This window comes from Grus americana, chromosome 4, assembly GCF_028858705.1.
Source record: "Grus americana isolate bGruAme1 chromosome 4, bGruAme1.mat, whole genome shotgun sequence".
NCBI lineage: Eukaryota > Metazoa > Chordata > Aves > Gruiformes > Gruidae > Grus > Grus americana.
In genome coordinates, this window is record NC_072855.1 from 9,992,437 (window position 1) to 10,006,114 (window position 13,678).

Here is a 13,678-nt window from a genome sequence, read left to right on the forward strand (position 1 = left end):
ATGTCTTCTACACTGGCACTAACAGAAAAGAATCAATATTTAAAAAATAACTGCAGCTGTTCTATGGTAAAAGTGAATGTGTTTTTTTCCTGCAAGAATGTGTCACTTGGAATGTTTTATACCCCATATTGTGGAGATTATTGCCTTTTAATATAGGTTCCTCCAACCACCTACAAACCTCCAAAGGAAAAAAAGCAGCTAGAGGAAATGAAAACAAAAAATCGCCAAAAAGCAGAAGTAAGTGTATTATGTTCTTGTTCTAGTATTTTCTTTCTTCTAAACTGTTTCTTCTGTAATATTCCATTTTCACAAGTCTTAGAACTTTATCTGAAACATATTTGCTTTTGCACCTAATAGCTCCTGGCTCTTTCTCCAGAGTCATGAAGTTTGTATCCTCTGTTCTGTTCTATCACCCTTTTTCCATCTTCCTTATTTTATTATTAATTGTCTGAGACAAGGTCCAGCTTTTATTCACTGTACAAGTACTATGTGAGAAATTATGGAAGTAGCCATGTCAGGCAGCAGAAACATGATTACTTTCTTCTCTTCAAAAACTTGAAATAGTTTGACGGCTCTTTCACTCCCACAGGACATGGATATTTAAGGTATTCACTTAATTATTAAGGCTTCAAAATAAAAAATACGTTCAATGTTATTTGTTTTCTGTAGTAACTGATAAATAACCACATGTCATCACCCACTGTTTTAAAACATTAGCAGATTCTTACTTCTTTTTTGTGCAGGCTCTATTCTCTTTTCTTCAGCAGGCTGAGCAGGAAATCATCATGATTTGTAAAGAAGCTGAGTACATGGTCTGTGTGTTAAGAGAGCAGGAGAAGGGAGGGCCTGGAAAAACAAAAAAACAGATCTAGTTATTTGATCCAAACTTTGATATGAACGCTGTTCAATGAGTTAGCTCCTATCATAGTTAAAGCAGATTGTTGTTGTCTTCTCCTTGGAAGGGAATTAATTAAATGTCAGTTTGCACTTTCTTTCTTCCACCCGACACTGCAATCACCATATCCAATCGAATAACAGTATAAGCTTGATAAAAGGCATGCTATTTGACTCCTTTTTATCTGCACTCTCCCACTCCCATTCTGAAAATGCCTTACTCTAGCTTTCACTAGCCAGTACAAGTCCATTTATCACTGTTCTGGGCTCTCCTCATGTCCTTGTGAAAGGGGCACTGGATTCTGTTCCTAAACTATAGTAAATGCTTTAATGTGTGATAGGTTCTAGGGGGATGAACTTTGCATGCCTTTTGCTGGGCCATCACATTCCCTATGCTTGGTATTTAATTATAAAACAATACAACCTTACTTGTTATCCTTTTATTATTTCCATATCGTGGAGAAAGTACACGCCTATTTGTGTCCTTCTTTGTACGTACAAACTTCCTAGAAAAACTGGGGAGCAAAAACAAGATATCACAGAGCCTATAGTGTCAAAAATGTATGACAACTATAAAATCACTTAACTACCAGCCACATTCTTCAGTGGAGACAATGCAGGAATACAAGGAACAAATGAAAAATGCTACAGAAATTATAGCTGCAATAACAGCGGGTTTTGTTGCCTCTGGAATGTTATAAAAGGCATCCAAAGCATTCACAAAGGTCAGTTCCCTAGACTGTTTGCTAAACAAGCTGAAATGCTGGGTCCTAAAAGAAATATGCATTAAAAATGCCATTTGTTTCATAGCATTTTTGCAGAAGCTATCGCTGTCATTATAAGTACCATGTCAGAGCATCTGTAAGGAGGAGAGAGAACACTGGTGGCCATGCTCTAGACAGTTATGGAAGCATTGATGTTATGGACAGCTACTGTCTAGAAGACCATTAGAAAATCTAGTCTGTGTTTCACAGCTTTGATTAGAGATTACTGTTTACAACCAAAAGAAATATCCAAAAACTAGAAATGTGGCTGCCTGTATGTTCCCCTTTAAAATGACAGGTGGAATTACTGTTAGGGGTGTGCCTGTTGGAGCAACCCTTGGTGCTCACATCCCCTGATCATAGTCTTCTAATTTAACTCAAAAGCAAAGACATTGGTCTTTAGCTATGGTTTTTGACTATGTGGAAACCATTACTACCTATGGTACTGATGTGGCATAGATAATTATGAGGCTTTTAAGTTGAATTCTGGATGAGCAACATGTTTCATATGGGCAGATATCAAAGGCCTGATGCCCTATGCAAAAGATACAACCAGGCAGAACTAGGTAGAAAATCAAGGCTTGCCTACTGCAAGACTTTAATCAGGAATGAAAATTCATGTAAATAGTAAGTCAAGATTTCATTCATTGGAAACAAATTAATATACTGGTCTGGGCCACAAGGCTTTTCAAGACAGAAAATTCTTATTAGAAAATTTAAATGTATCATGATCTTTAAGCTAATTGCTTTAATTGTAGGATCTGCTCCTGAAAGCAAATGTTAACCAGTTCAGGTGTGCAACCATGAAGCCTGAAAAGGGAGAGGTATGCTACAAAATACTTTATTACATTAAAATCCCTCAGTATGAAGATGAAAAATGACTGGAGTATTTAAAGATATCTCAAAGTATTTGAAAATTTTGTTTATTTGGGATTAGGAATTATGTGCCATCATTTATAGCTGTACTGTCATTTGCCTTTTTGGATGCATAATGCACAACCCCCTTTTCTTATACTTCTGGTGCTGCTTTATTATTCTCCCAATTTTAAGACAAGCAGCCTTCCTGTGACACTACTCCAAGTCTGCAAACTGGCAATATTTCTCTAAACCCACATATTATTTTTCCATTAACTTTTATGCCACAGAGCAGCCAAGCTGAGGGAATAATGGTCCCATTCATACAGAATTCCTGCTTTGGTTGATTCCCAGTTCACAACTCTGTCACCAAACTATGTATGCAATATATTCATTTCAGCATCACATCTGCATATTCTATTCACTGTGTTCATCCCCATGATACCAGACACTTTCACATCAGTATCTAGTGCTAACACCATAAAACTAAATTAATAGGCATCAGTAGAATTCTACCACCATTTAATAATTTCATGAAGTGTGCTTTGACACCCTATTTTGTCTTCCCAACATGTATTGCAGTTAAGAGGTGAATATATTCATATATACAGGTAATAATTCATAGTAAAAATATCACTGTTACTTTTTTTAGCATTATTTTAGTCAATAAATTTTAGTCAATAATTATTTTATTTTATTTTGATTATTATAGTAAAAAAATTATTTTAGTCAATATTTGGACCTACCTTAGTATGGTCATTTGATATGAAATATCCCAACTAAGTTGAGTGTTCACAGCTAGTTTTTGTGGATATAACAATTCCAAATTACATCCCCTATGATTGTATGTGTTCTCTAGATGAATATTCAAGAGTGATTTTTAGTAAATATCTAATATCTTTTGCTAAGTACTTGAAAAATTTGTCACTGAAATGAAATCATGTATTTTTGGTTTGAACTGCAGAACGCACATGACAGTGTGAAGAGTAAACCAACATTCCAGGCTCAAAAGATCCCAAGCAAGGTGAGTAACCTTTAAGGTACTGTTGTCAGATGTACTTGAAAACTTTGGAGTGAAAAACACACGTGCAAATTCTGTGAGATGCAAAGTCTACTGGAATCTATGGTTTTACACCAAGGTGTGTGGCCAGGAGAATAGGATGGATTGGGTCTACAGGTCATAAATTTTGGCCCGTGCACCATTAACAAATAAACAAAGAAATGGTCAGGGAGCAACAAGAGTGTGGCTACGCCAGGAGGGAAGAGAAACAAGGAGCCAAAAGTAATGAAAGCATAGGCAGTGCCCTCACGAACCAGGCCACCGTTCTGAACATGACAAGGTTGGTGGTAGTGACAGGTTCTGCTGACAGCAAGTCATCCTTAGACAAAGCAACATAACAAGTCAGGTCTGGGGTCCAGTCAGGAGACAAGGCTACAACAACAACCCAGGTCCATGACAGCAGGAGACAGAACTGGAGAGACAACTGGGAGCAGAATTACCTCCAGCATAATGGGAAAGGACTGAAGCCCCTATCTGAGCTGAAGTGGGGCTCCTGGACCAGTGAGCAGAAGGTCTGAGAGGAGGTCCTACGTAAGGCTGGTCAGGGCGATTAAGACCTCTTGGTTCCCTCAAGGCCCTGATGGGTAAGTTGTGTGCAGTTGCACACTGTAACCATATTGCCTTAACAGTGTGTTCAATTCCAAAGAGACAAGTTTGTATGTAAAATGATAAGGATTGAGAATAGTCCACAGGAAAAACAAAAAAGAATTGTGAACCCATGGTTTAAGAACTCGGCATAGGGACAGAAGAATCTTGTGTCTGTAAATCACTGTTCCAAAATGAGATCCTAAAGAATGCTGAGCAATCGTTCCAGCTAATGACTGTGATACACAGTATACAATCAGTCCAGATGTTTGTCTTGTTGCCTTTAGAGACATACTGAGGTCATAAAATCCACTATACTGATTGCTTCTCTGCTAGGATTTCCAAGGGTCAGAGAAGTGTAAACATGGAAAATGGGCTCTTCAGCCTTAACGCTATAACGCATGAAAACTCACATTGCTATTTCTGTGATAACTGTACTACAGATAATTTTCAGTCTTACATCATTCAATCTGTCACCTTTCATTTGTTTCAAGTTCATATGCAGAATAATTTCATGTGGAAGCTGTGCTTGTACTGTGACCTCAAATACCTTGTGAGCAGGTCTACCTACTCATATACACTTTGGAAAAACTGATTCCCTGCTTGGAGGACTGGGCATCTGGCAACTATTCCTAAAGCATATCTGGCATTTATCACCTAATGAAGTTATCTTTAATAACAGTATCACCTACTCAGTCTGCTTGCTTACAATCCAGCAGCATTTTAATTACAGGGAAGTAAGATCCCAGTTCCTTCTGTACTCAAGAGAGGGGAAAAAACCCAAACTAGGGAACATTTACATAGTTAACCCAAACACACGTGACCTGTAATTATGTGGACTTTGTTCAAGAGTATATACAGTCCACTTCCTTTTCTGATAATTTAAAATACTGAAACCTTAGTGCGGACTAGTGAGAGGCAAACCATCTGCCTAAACTGCATGAAGAAAAATATGGATCTGGCATCTTCTGGCATTGATCAGGGCCACTTCCAACACCTGCTAGTATCTCCTCTAGGAGCACAATCAATTTTATCTCATCTGAACACATTTGCCTCAAATGTTGGTTAGGTGATACTCAAGATGCTGCTATAACTTTTAAGCTGAGATAGGCATATTGTTATTGACTTTTGAAATGCTTTCTATTCCTATTGCCTTCCTGCCTGTGCAACTCTGTGAGTAGACAAATCCTAAGAGGAAGGTTTATCCAAGATGTATAAATAAGATCATAATCTGCCCTCAAATTAATGAAATTATATAATGTTTTAACCAACTAGTATTTTCCTTTCCTCTTTTTAGAACACCCACAGTATATGAAATACTTTTTTTCATTTCAGACACATTTATTATGTGCAGCAGCAATTATTTCTCATTGCTGTTACAAAATATCCATTTGTCCTTTTCACTGGAAGAATGAGACAGAACAAATGCATCATCACTCTGTCTCAACCTGCCTCTTGCTCATATCAGGCCTTGCTCTTTACATATTTATTGGTTTTGGTGAGCTATTGTGTGTTCAGTAGGTGGAAATAGTGGATACAATTTCTTTCCACAATAATTACAATGTTCTGCAATTTTCCGATTATTTCCATTTTCTCATCTTGAAAAAAGGGAAGATATCTCACGACAGGAAGAGAACGAGTAAAATTCAAAACTTCCTTGATACCACATGACATAGAAGAATCTATTCAGTTATTTTACTTATATCTGTCTGCATCTTTCTGGGACTTCTTAGTTATTTTGACTATATGGGCTGTCATATTTCTGTTTCATTGTCATACAGTCATATTTCTGTTTAAAAAACCGGGAAACTGAAGTTAAAGGTATATCCATAATAATTCTTAGTTCAGTTCTCTATCCAAATTATAGTTAGTAAATACAGAACGTGAAATCTGTATACACAGGTAATTGCAAAAAATATGAAAGTTTCCACATGTGTCAGAGGAAATGTCTAAGTAGACATTTTATACACACTGTAGTGTATAAAATACAGGCTAGGGAGGGAATGTTCATACAATGGAGAAGACTTTGAGAAGAGTTGAGAAATAAACCAAAAGAAAGGAAGGACACCATTAGGCATTAAGAAGAGTAACCATACCGAGTCAGACAAAAGAAATAAAATGCATTGTTTTGGGTTCTTTTCCTAAATTCTTCAAGTTATCATCATTTTGTCAAGAAACAGGCAGGTAATTAATTTTTGTCCATTAAAATGTGCCATCTGTGTGGAAAACACAGTTATTCTACTTAGTGAATTTCTAGGTGATAGCAGTGTTTGTTATCCTCAACCTACCTAATTAATACCAATTATAAAACATCCTTTTTCCATTTAGCTTATGTATTTCAGGAGACTGCAGTACATATTTGTGCGTACAATATTTGCAGTATAGAGCTTGGGTGATTCTGTGCATCTGTTTCTCAGCCACTCATTAAGCTGTTAATTTGTAATTTAACTACATGTTTGGATTCTGAACACAGAACTTGACTGGATTTAGGCCAAACATGTCATGACTAAGCTTTGTTTTCTGCAGGAATGATCTCAGTTCTTATCCCACCAGCGCTGCTCTGCCTCGGTTCAGATCAGGTCTCTTGTATGTGTCTGCAAAGGTGATCTATTTTTTCTGAATAGCCTACTTGTGCAGGGATCATTTTTAACTGACAGAGAAGTTGTTCCCTTCCTCCCTCAGTATTTAGAGGTTGTCTGGGAGGTAGTCCTAAGGCAATACTTTGAAGAACTGCAAAGCAGCCACGGGATCTAGTCCAAGTTACACCATGAGGCCTGCAAGTCACTAAGAACTGTACTTCACTTCTACTATCTAGAAAATGGATATGGCAATTGGTGATGCCAGTTGTCTTAGAAATATTTTGAAGTTATAATAGTGATTATTTGTAAAACACTTCTGATGCCTTCCTGTGAAAGGACTGCTTATGTTTTACTTGAATGGTTTGGGCTAACTTGCTGTCTGTCAGAGAAGCAGTTTATTTTCTTTGTCCAAAGCAGATGGAATCCCTGCACACTATGTATATGAGCACTGAAAAAAATGAAAGGAAGTGAACACATTCTATGGGATTTGACATGGTCCAAGAGTGATTACAAATTTATAATCCACTTGGGGGACTTTGCTGATTTCTTAAGCAGCTTGAGTGGTTTATGAACAGCATGCAATTTTATTGTGAATGTCAGATTAATGCTAGATGAATGCTTTAAGCAAAATTTATGCTGTCTTAGGTCGATTTATTTAACCCATTGGAATGTTTTTATACTCTGTTTTATGGTTTACATTACTAACTATAGTATATACATTCCCTTTCCTGACAGATTGACAATATACCTATTAAATTAAATGCTGCAGCTATTTTAAGAGAGGGTGCCCTCTATCAGCGGAAAATGGAACAGGAGCTCAAGAGGTATGTATAATCACGTTTCTTTCTCAGATTACTTTTCACATTTCTGGATATAGAATAATTAAACACATTAAAAATAACTAAGTAAATTCCAGGTAAACTAAAATAATGGATCTGTTGTACAGCATTTGGAAGTTATTCTATAATCACAATTGACAAATAAAGAGAAAAGTGGACTGAAATGAAAGTCATTGTTTTACTGTAGATGCTATACAGTGTAGCTGTATCCTGATTTAGCACTCTGGCTACTATCCACTTGCAAATTCCAGTAAGGATTACTTGTTATATTTATTCCAATTCTCCAGAATAAATAATAACCCAAATACACATCTATTTCTGTGTCCATTATAAAAGATGCATATATATCAAGCCCAATCATTTCATATACCTCCATTTTTTTAAATGGTTTGTGGCCAACTGCATGCCAAATTTGATACTTGAACTTGTTTATATGTATATAAAACTTGTTTATATGTATATAAAAATACCTGCCCATTTCTATCACAGTAAGATATGGAGGACTAAGAGTGTGCTGCTCCACAAGGCAAGATGAGCCAGGAGCTGAGGGTGATGGCAAGGCATGCAAGGACAATGTCCTCACTGACAGCAGCTCAGTTCCACAGTACCCTGGCAAGGCAGCGGAGCAGATCCAGGCACAGACAGCAGGGTCAGCCAGCGGTCCAGTGATTGCTGTAGGAGTCTGCAGTGACGAGTCAGGGCCGAGGTCAAGCCAGGAAGCCACGTCAACAAGGCAGGGTCAACAGGGTACTAGCCTGGGTGCAGGCATACCTTCAGCGTAGCTCAGGCAAGGACAAAGGCTGTTAACATCAGCTTAAATGTGGCTCCCAGGAAGAAACTACACACACAATAGGACTTTTCATAGCTCTTCCTCACACAGCTCTTTTCACTGCACTCTGATCCAATGTTACACGGTTGCACTGCAACAGAGCTGTCTTTGAACACAAGGAATCCTGATACAAGGATTGCTCTGACATAAGGAATTCTTATTCAGCAGCACAGGTTTTCAGCTGACAGTAACTAGGGAGAGGCTGACTCCTGAATGGCCACTGCAGGTTGTATTCTATAACTAGAATCACAGAACATTTTCACTAAAAATTTTAACAAAGATAAAACCTATATCATGTCATCTTGATTTAGTATTACTTCTAATCGACCTGACTTAGCAGGCTAAGGACTACATATTGTTAGTATTTTAAGTCCTGGAATGACTGCCTAAGGTTGGATTTGGTCTTTGGACCTAGCAAATCTTGGTATATGGATGAGGATTTTAGCAGTACGATATTATGCATCACTCAGGTTCTGTTATCAGCTATGTATGTATATTGAGGTTTTTTTATATTACATATGATACTGTTCACTCTATGTGGCAGAATGTTGTTCCACTCAGCAAAGGAATAGATTTTCCCCATAACTTAACATTATTTTATATTAATGAGTTTTAATCTTCAGCTGCATTTAACACACAACAGATACATCTATATGTATGCATTGGGGAGCAGCAGTAAGGCACAATTCACTGTATTTTTGTGTGTCTGCCCCAATTCTTGGCTCGTTCAATCCTCTGCTGCAGGACTTTGATGGGCCTGCCCCAGGGCTTTGCTATGCTTTTCTCTCTCAGCCGAGCACAAAAAATAAGAATGTAGGTTTCCTTAATAGTTGAATACTTCTTTGCCTCATTGCAGCAATATTATTTAATTGACAAAATACAAAACAGAACTAGAATTAAGCAGAAAAATTTTTAGTTCTCTGTGTTAAAGTGATCAAGAACACTACCAAAGAGAAAAGTTATTTGTTCTTTCTAACTCTAAGCAATGTAATCCTCTGAGAAAATGTACATACCTTCAGCCTGATTCTCCTTGCTCCTTATGAGAATCCATATGTAGCTAAAGTTTGCCCTCTCTTGGGGCTTTGTTTTACTGAAAACTTTCGGGTCCATGCCCTCACACACCTTCTTCCAGCCTGGCTTTCCCAGGCTTTCCACACAGTAGGAACATCTCTTAGACTGGAAATAAATATATCTATGGAATGACTTTGCGATGACCGCCTTTTTTCTCTGCAGAGATCAAACACTTTATATCACAACAAACTACTAGAAATGTTTTATGAACCAAGGCAGAGCTGCAGAGCCAGATTCCTAGAATCGTATACTCTTTCTTCTCTCTTGCAGAATTGAAAATTTGCTGCGAGGGGCTGGAGACCCATCTGAATTCTTGGAATGGCAAAAGCAGATGCGTGGAAAAGATTTGGAAGAGCAGCTGGCTGAAATAGAGTGTAGGAGGCTGCAAGGGAAACTGAGTCATGAAGAGGCAGTTCTAGCCCATCAGAATGTAATTCAAGAAAATAAGAAGAAAGCTGATCTAATGAGAGAAGAGGTAATACATACAGCATTGCTCAAATTTTGCTTACATTCAATCAGTGCAAAACATACCACAGATGGTACCTACTATAAGAAGGTGTAAAAGTTCTGTACAGTGTCTCGACTCACTGGAGTCTGCAAACAATGGAAAAATAGTGCTATAACTTCCAGACACCGCAATTCTTATAAAGTACTTTTTACAAGAGTTTAATTTGATTGATAGCACTTACGAAGTAAATTGAATAAAACAGAAGGTTAAGGCATCCTCCTCTATATTCATGTCATTGTGAATATCCTTTTTGAGCAGATACTGAGATACTAAGCACCATTTGCAACAAAATCACCAATATATGACTAATGTCATTATTTTGTTAAAATGAGAGCCACAAATATGAAAGAATTTGTTTTCTTAAACTGATATAATTCAATTTACTTCATTTTATATGACATGTCTAGATCTCCGTTAGGGGAAAATTCAGGCAGAGAACCCTCTTTGGATCTCTATATATGGAAAACAGAATATCTATGCCAAGAAATATTTTCACAGTTTCCAATGTGGCAAATCACAGTTTCCCAAAAACATTGTTAGATCTTTTCATTTTTTCCCAAACTCACATTACATTTTTCCAGTGCTTTTCCTATAAACTAAACAAGTGATCAAGAAATAACTAATACTATAGATTTTAAAATTTTCATAGTAAATATCACAGGCTTTTCTTTTCTATTAGCCTAGTTCACTGCTATGCCCTGTAGGCCAGCCAGTACTTTTCTCTTGGCCACAACTCACAGATGTCTCTGCAGTGTCTCAGCAACTTAAGATGCAACCACAAATGTACAAGATTTTCATAAAGGCCACGCTGCAGAAAGGAAACTTACTTAATGAGTTCCTTTTCTGTCCTTTAGCAGAGCACCAGTTCTCCATTCACCAACAGCTGTCATGCTGACCCTCTCCTTCTTTTAAAACTCTAATTTTCCATCTAAAACAAAAAGTACAGTAAGGAATCTAGTCTGGGAACATCCAGTTTCCTGCTTCCTGTTCATTTCTTCTGACAAAGAAAGGAACGTGATAGCCGAAAGTGGACTTTCTGTATGTTACAGAGATATGACTTAGGCCCAAGAAGATCCTGCAGGTACCCAACCAGCTGTGTATTAGATTGTCATTCTTCTCAGTGTCTCACAGCCAGACCCAGAGATGGCTTTTTTTGTCCACTTTTAGAAACGTGAGAAGGAATCCTGGAAAATGGCAGTGCAAATGTTATGGAGGGCTGTTGTGGGTAAATAAAACACAAAGAGAGGAGCTTAAATCTGGGTCTCTATGTTTTCCCCAGCCAATGTCCTTTGCTACTTTTGTGGATGATGTAATACTTTGAATCCATTTGTCCTTGTACAATTTAATGATTTGAGGCACTCAGATCACCAGTTATCAGGAATTTTATTCACCTGTTTGTTTGGGATTTAGAAAGCGGAACTGATGCACCAGTATGCAGAAAAACGTCTACAGGAACAGAAAGAAATGAGAGAGCTGGTGGAACAGGTCGTGGAAGGACACAAGAATGCACAACAAGCAAAAATAAAGCTCCAGAAATACAAACAGCAGATAGGTATTTACATATTGCCAGAAAAATGAGAGATGATGCCAAATGTCCCCAAATTACTTTATTTTAGTGGGCCAATTACAATTTTTACAGAAAGGAAAGGGAAGTTGAGTGAAGGATCCAGGCTATACATTCCCATGAATGTATGAATATGAATTCCAGGAATAAGTTGGTAATGGGTAGATCAGAAATTCTAAGCATCTGGTTACGGGAATTACTCTTTGTTTAAAAGGGAGAAATACAGCACTAATGTTCTGCAACTAGCTTCCCTTCCGTCCCTTCCATCTAAAAGTAGCATATGTGAATGACTGTACTTTTTGTCAAATCAAGTTATGAAGCTCAGCTTCTTGTGATTCATATCATTAAGAGAGGATTTGCCTAGCAACCACTGTGAAAAAATCATGGCTCAAGATTATTGTCTTCTCCAGAGAAGACGACTGTAGCTAAGGAAAGAAACGCCATCTCCTAGAAGGACGCAAAGGAGAAGGATGTAACACCTCCAAGACAGACCAGCCGTTAGGATGAAGGGAAATAATGTTACTCATCCTCCATTATTCTTAAAGGAAATTCTTCAGTTAATACATGAACTAATGAAGTCCAGGGAGAATGCTGTTCTGACTGGCATGGCTGTACATATTCTAATGCAACACCATGTTAAAATCTACTGTATGAATACAGTACATCTAGTTGTGCGTATTTTGGTGAGCAGACTTTTCTCTGCTTGTGGAGCTCCATACTTGTATCAGTAAAGGCTGAGGCGGGCAGGGGGTGTTAGCCACTCTGAAATGGCCTCGCAAAGCCTACCAGCCTTTGCAATTCAATGATTTCTGTCATATATATAGCTGGAAAAACTATGAATGCTATTGTATAATATCCTTTTATTAAATAATGAAACAGTATGCACTAATTAGAACAGACATAACAAAGCAGTAATTCAAAGCATCTACTTTATATATGTATACAGTATGTTTATGTGTTGAATAGAATGATAGTGGAGGTGGGAAGTACTCATTTGTTTCTCTAATCATTCCTCCCACCGATGCCAGACTCTTCCCTCAGGTACTTTAGATCACTATTATTATTGTTATCCACAAATGCATATGAATTTTCCTCCAGATGGACTACTTGCTAAAATATGCAACCAGCTAAGAGAGGCTACTTCTTTTCTTTCAGTTCAGGAAGTTTGTGAAGAAAATCGAGAACTTCTTCGGCAAGCTTTAGAAGAAGAGGAGGAAAAGCTTAGGAAAAGATATGAACTAATTCAACAAATACGAGCTATTGAGTCTTTACCAAGCGTCAGACAAAAGTTTGTTGATTTAACTGAGGTGAGCTCAAAAGGAAAAACTAGTGGTTTTACATAAATGTATATTGTATATGTTTCACACATACAGAGGAATTGTGTACTGCATGCAGATATAACGGAGTCTAGATGCACAGCATTAAGTACAAAGTGACCCCATGACACAACGGTTAGATCTGAACTGGAACTTTCACAAAGTTTATAAAATGAAAATTTTACCAGGAAGAATATTCTGATGGTAAGTGAAATCTGAGTCCCCTTGAACTTTCTTTGAATTTTGCCAATAGGATCTGGGTTTTCTGACATCTTTCAAAAAGAGACTGACAAGTGATTACAACATGTTCTATCCATCCTCACAAGTTCACAGATTTGTCTGTGAAATATAAAGGGCCTTATAGGAAAGACGAAGAAAGATGTTTTACCAAGGCCTGTAGTGATAGGACAAGGGGTAATGGTTTTAAACTAAAAGAGTAGATTTAGATTAGATATTAGGAAGAAATTCTTTACTGTGAGGGTGGCAAGACACTGGCACAGGTTGCCCAGAGAGGTTGTGGATGTCCCATCCCTGGAAGTGTTCAAGGCCAGCTTGGATGGGGCTTTGGGCAACCTGGTCTAGTGGAGGGTGTCCCTGACCATGGATCTTGAAGGTCTCTTCCAACCCAAATTGTTCCATCATTCTATGATTCTATATCACCTTCACAGTTCCCTTATACTCACTATTACAATAGTACTCTGAGTGAATTAATACACTTTTGGTGATAGCTTGCCCTGTTTTTTTCTTTCTACAAAAGGCTTTTTCAGGCTTAGTGAAATTAAGTATGTGTCCATAAAATTCTCATTCCTTCTCC

General features: G+C 37.7%; 1 protein-coding gene across 8 annotated transcripts in view; it reads left to right on the top strand.

Moving 5' to 3' along the window:
- CFAP99 (cilia and flagella associated protein 99) overlaps window positions 1–13,678 on the top strand; it is a 58,768-nt gene that overhangs the window by 31,737 nt on the left and 13,353 nt on the right. For all 8 annotated transcript variants that reach the window (XM_054825286.1, XM_054825287.1, XM_054825288.1 and 5 more), the window contains 7 exons: window positions 157–237; window positions 2,417–2,482; window positions 3,478–3,537; window positions 7,473–7,561; window positions 9,747–9,951; window positions 11,395–11,536; window positions 12,704–12,855. In XM_054825286.1, coding sequence (XP_054681261.1) covers window positions 157–237; window positions 2,417–2,482; window positions 3,478–3,537; window positions 7,473–7,561; window positions 9,747–9,951; window positions 11,395–11,536; window positions 12,704–12,855 — 795 coding nt within the window. The remainder of the gene's footprint in view (window positions 1–156; window positions 238–2,416; window positions 2,483–3,477; window positions 3,538–7,472; window positions 7,562–9,746; window positions 9,952–11,394; window positions 11,537–12,703; window positions 12,856–13,678) is intronic.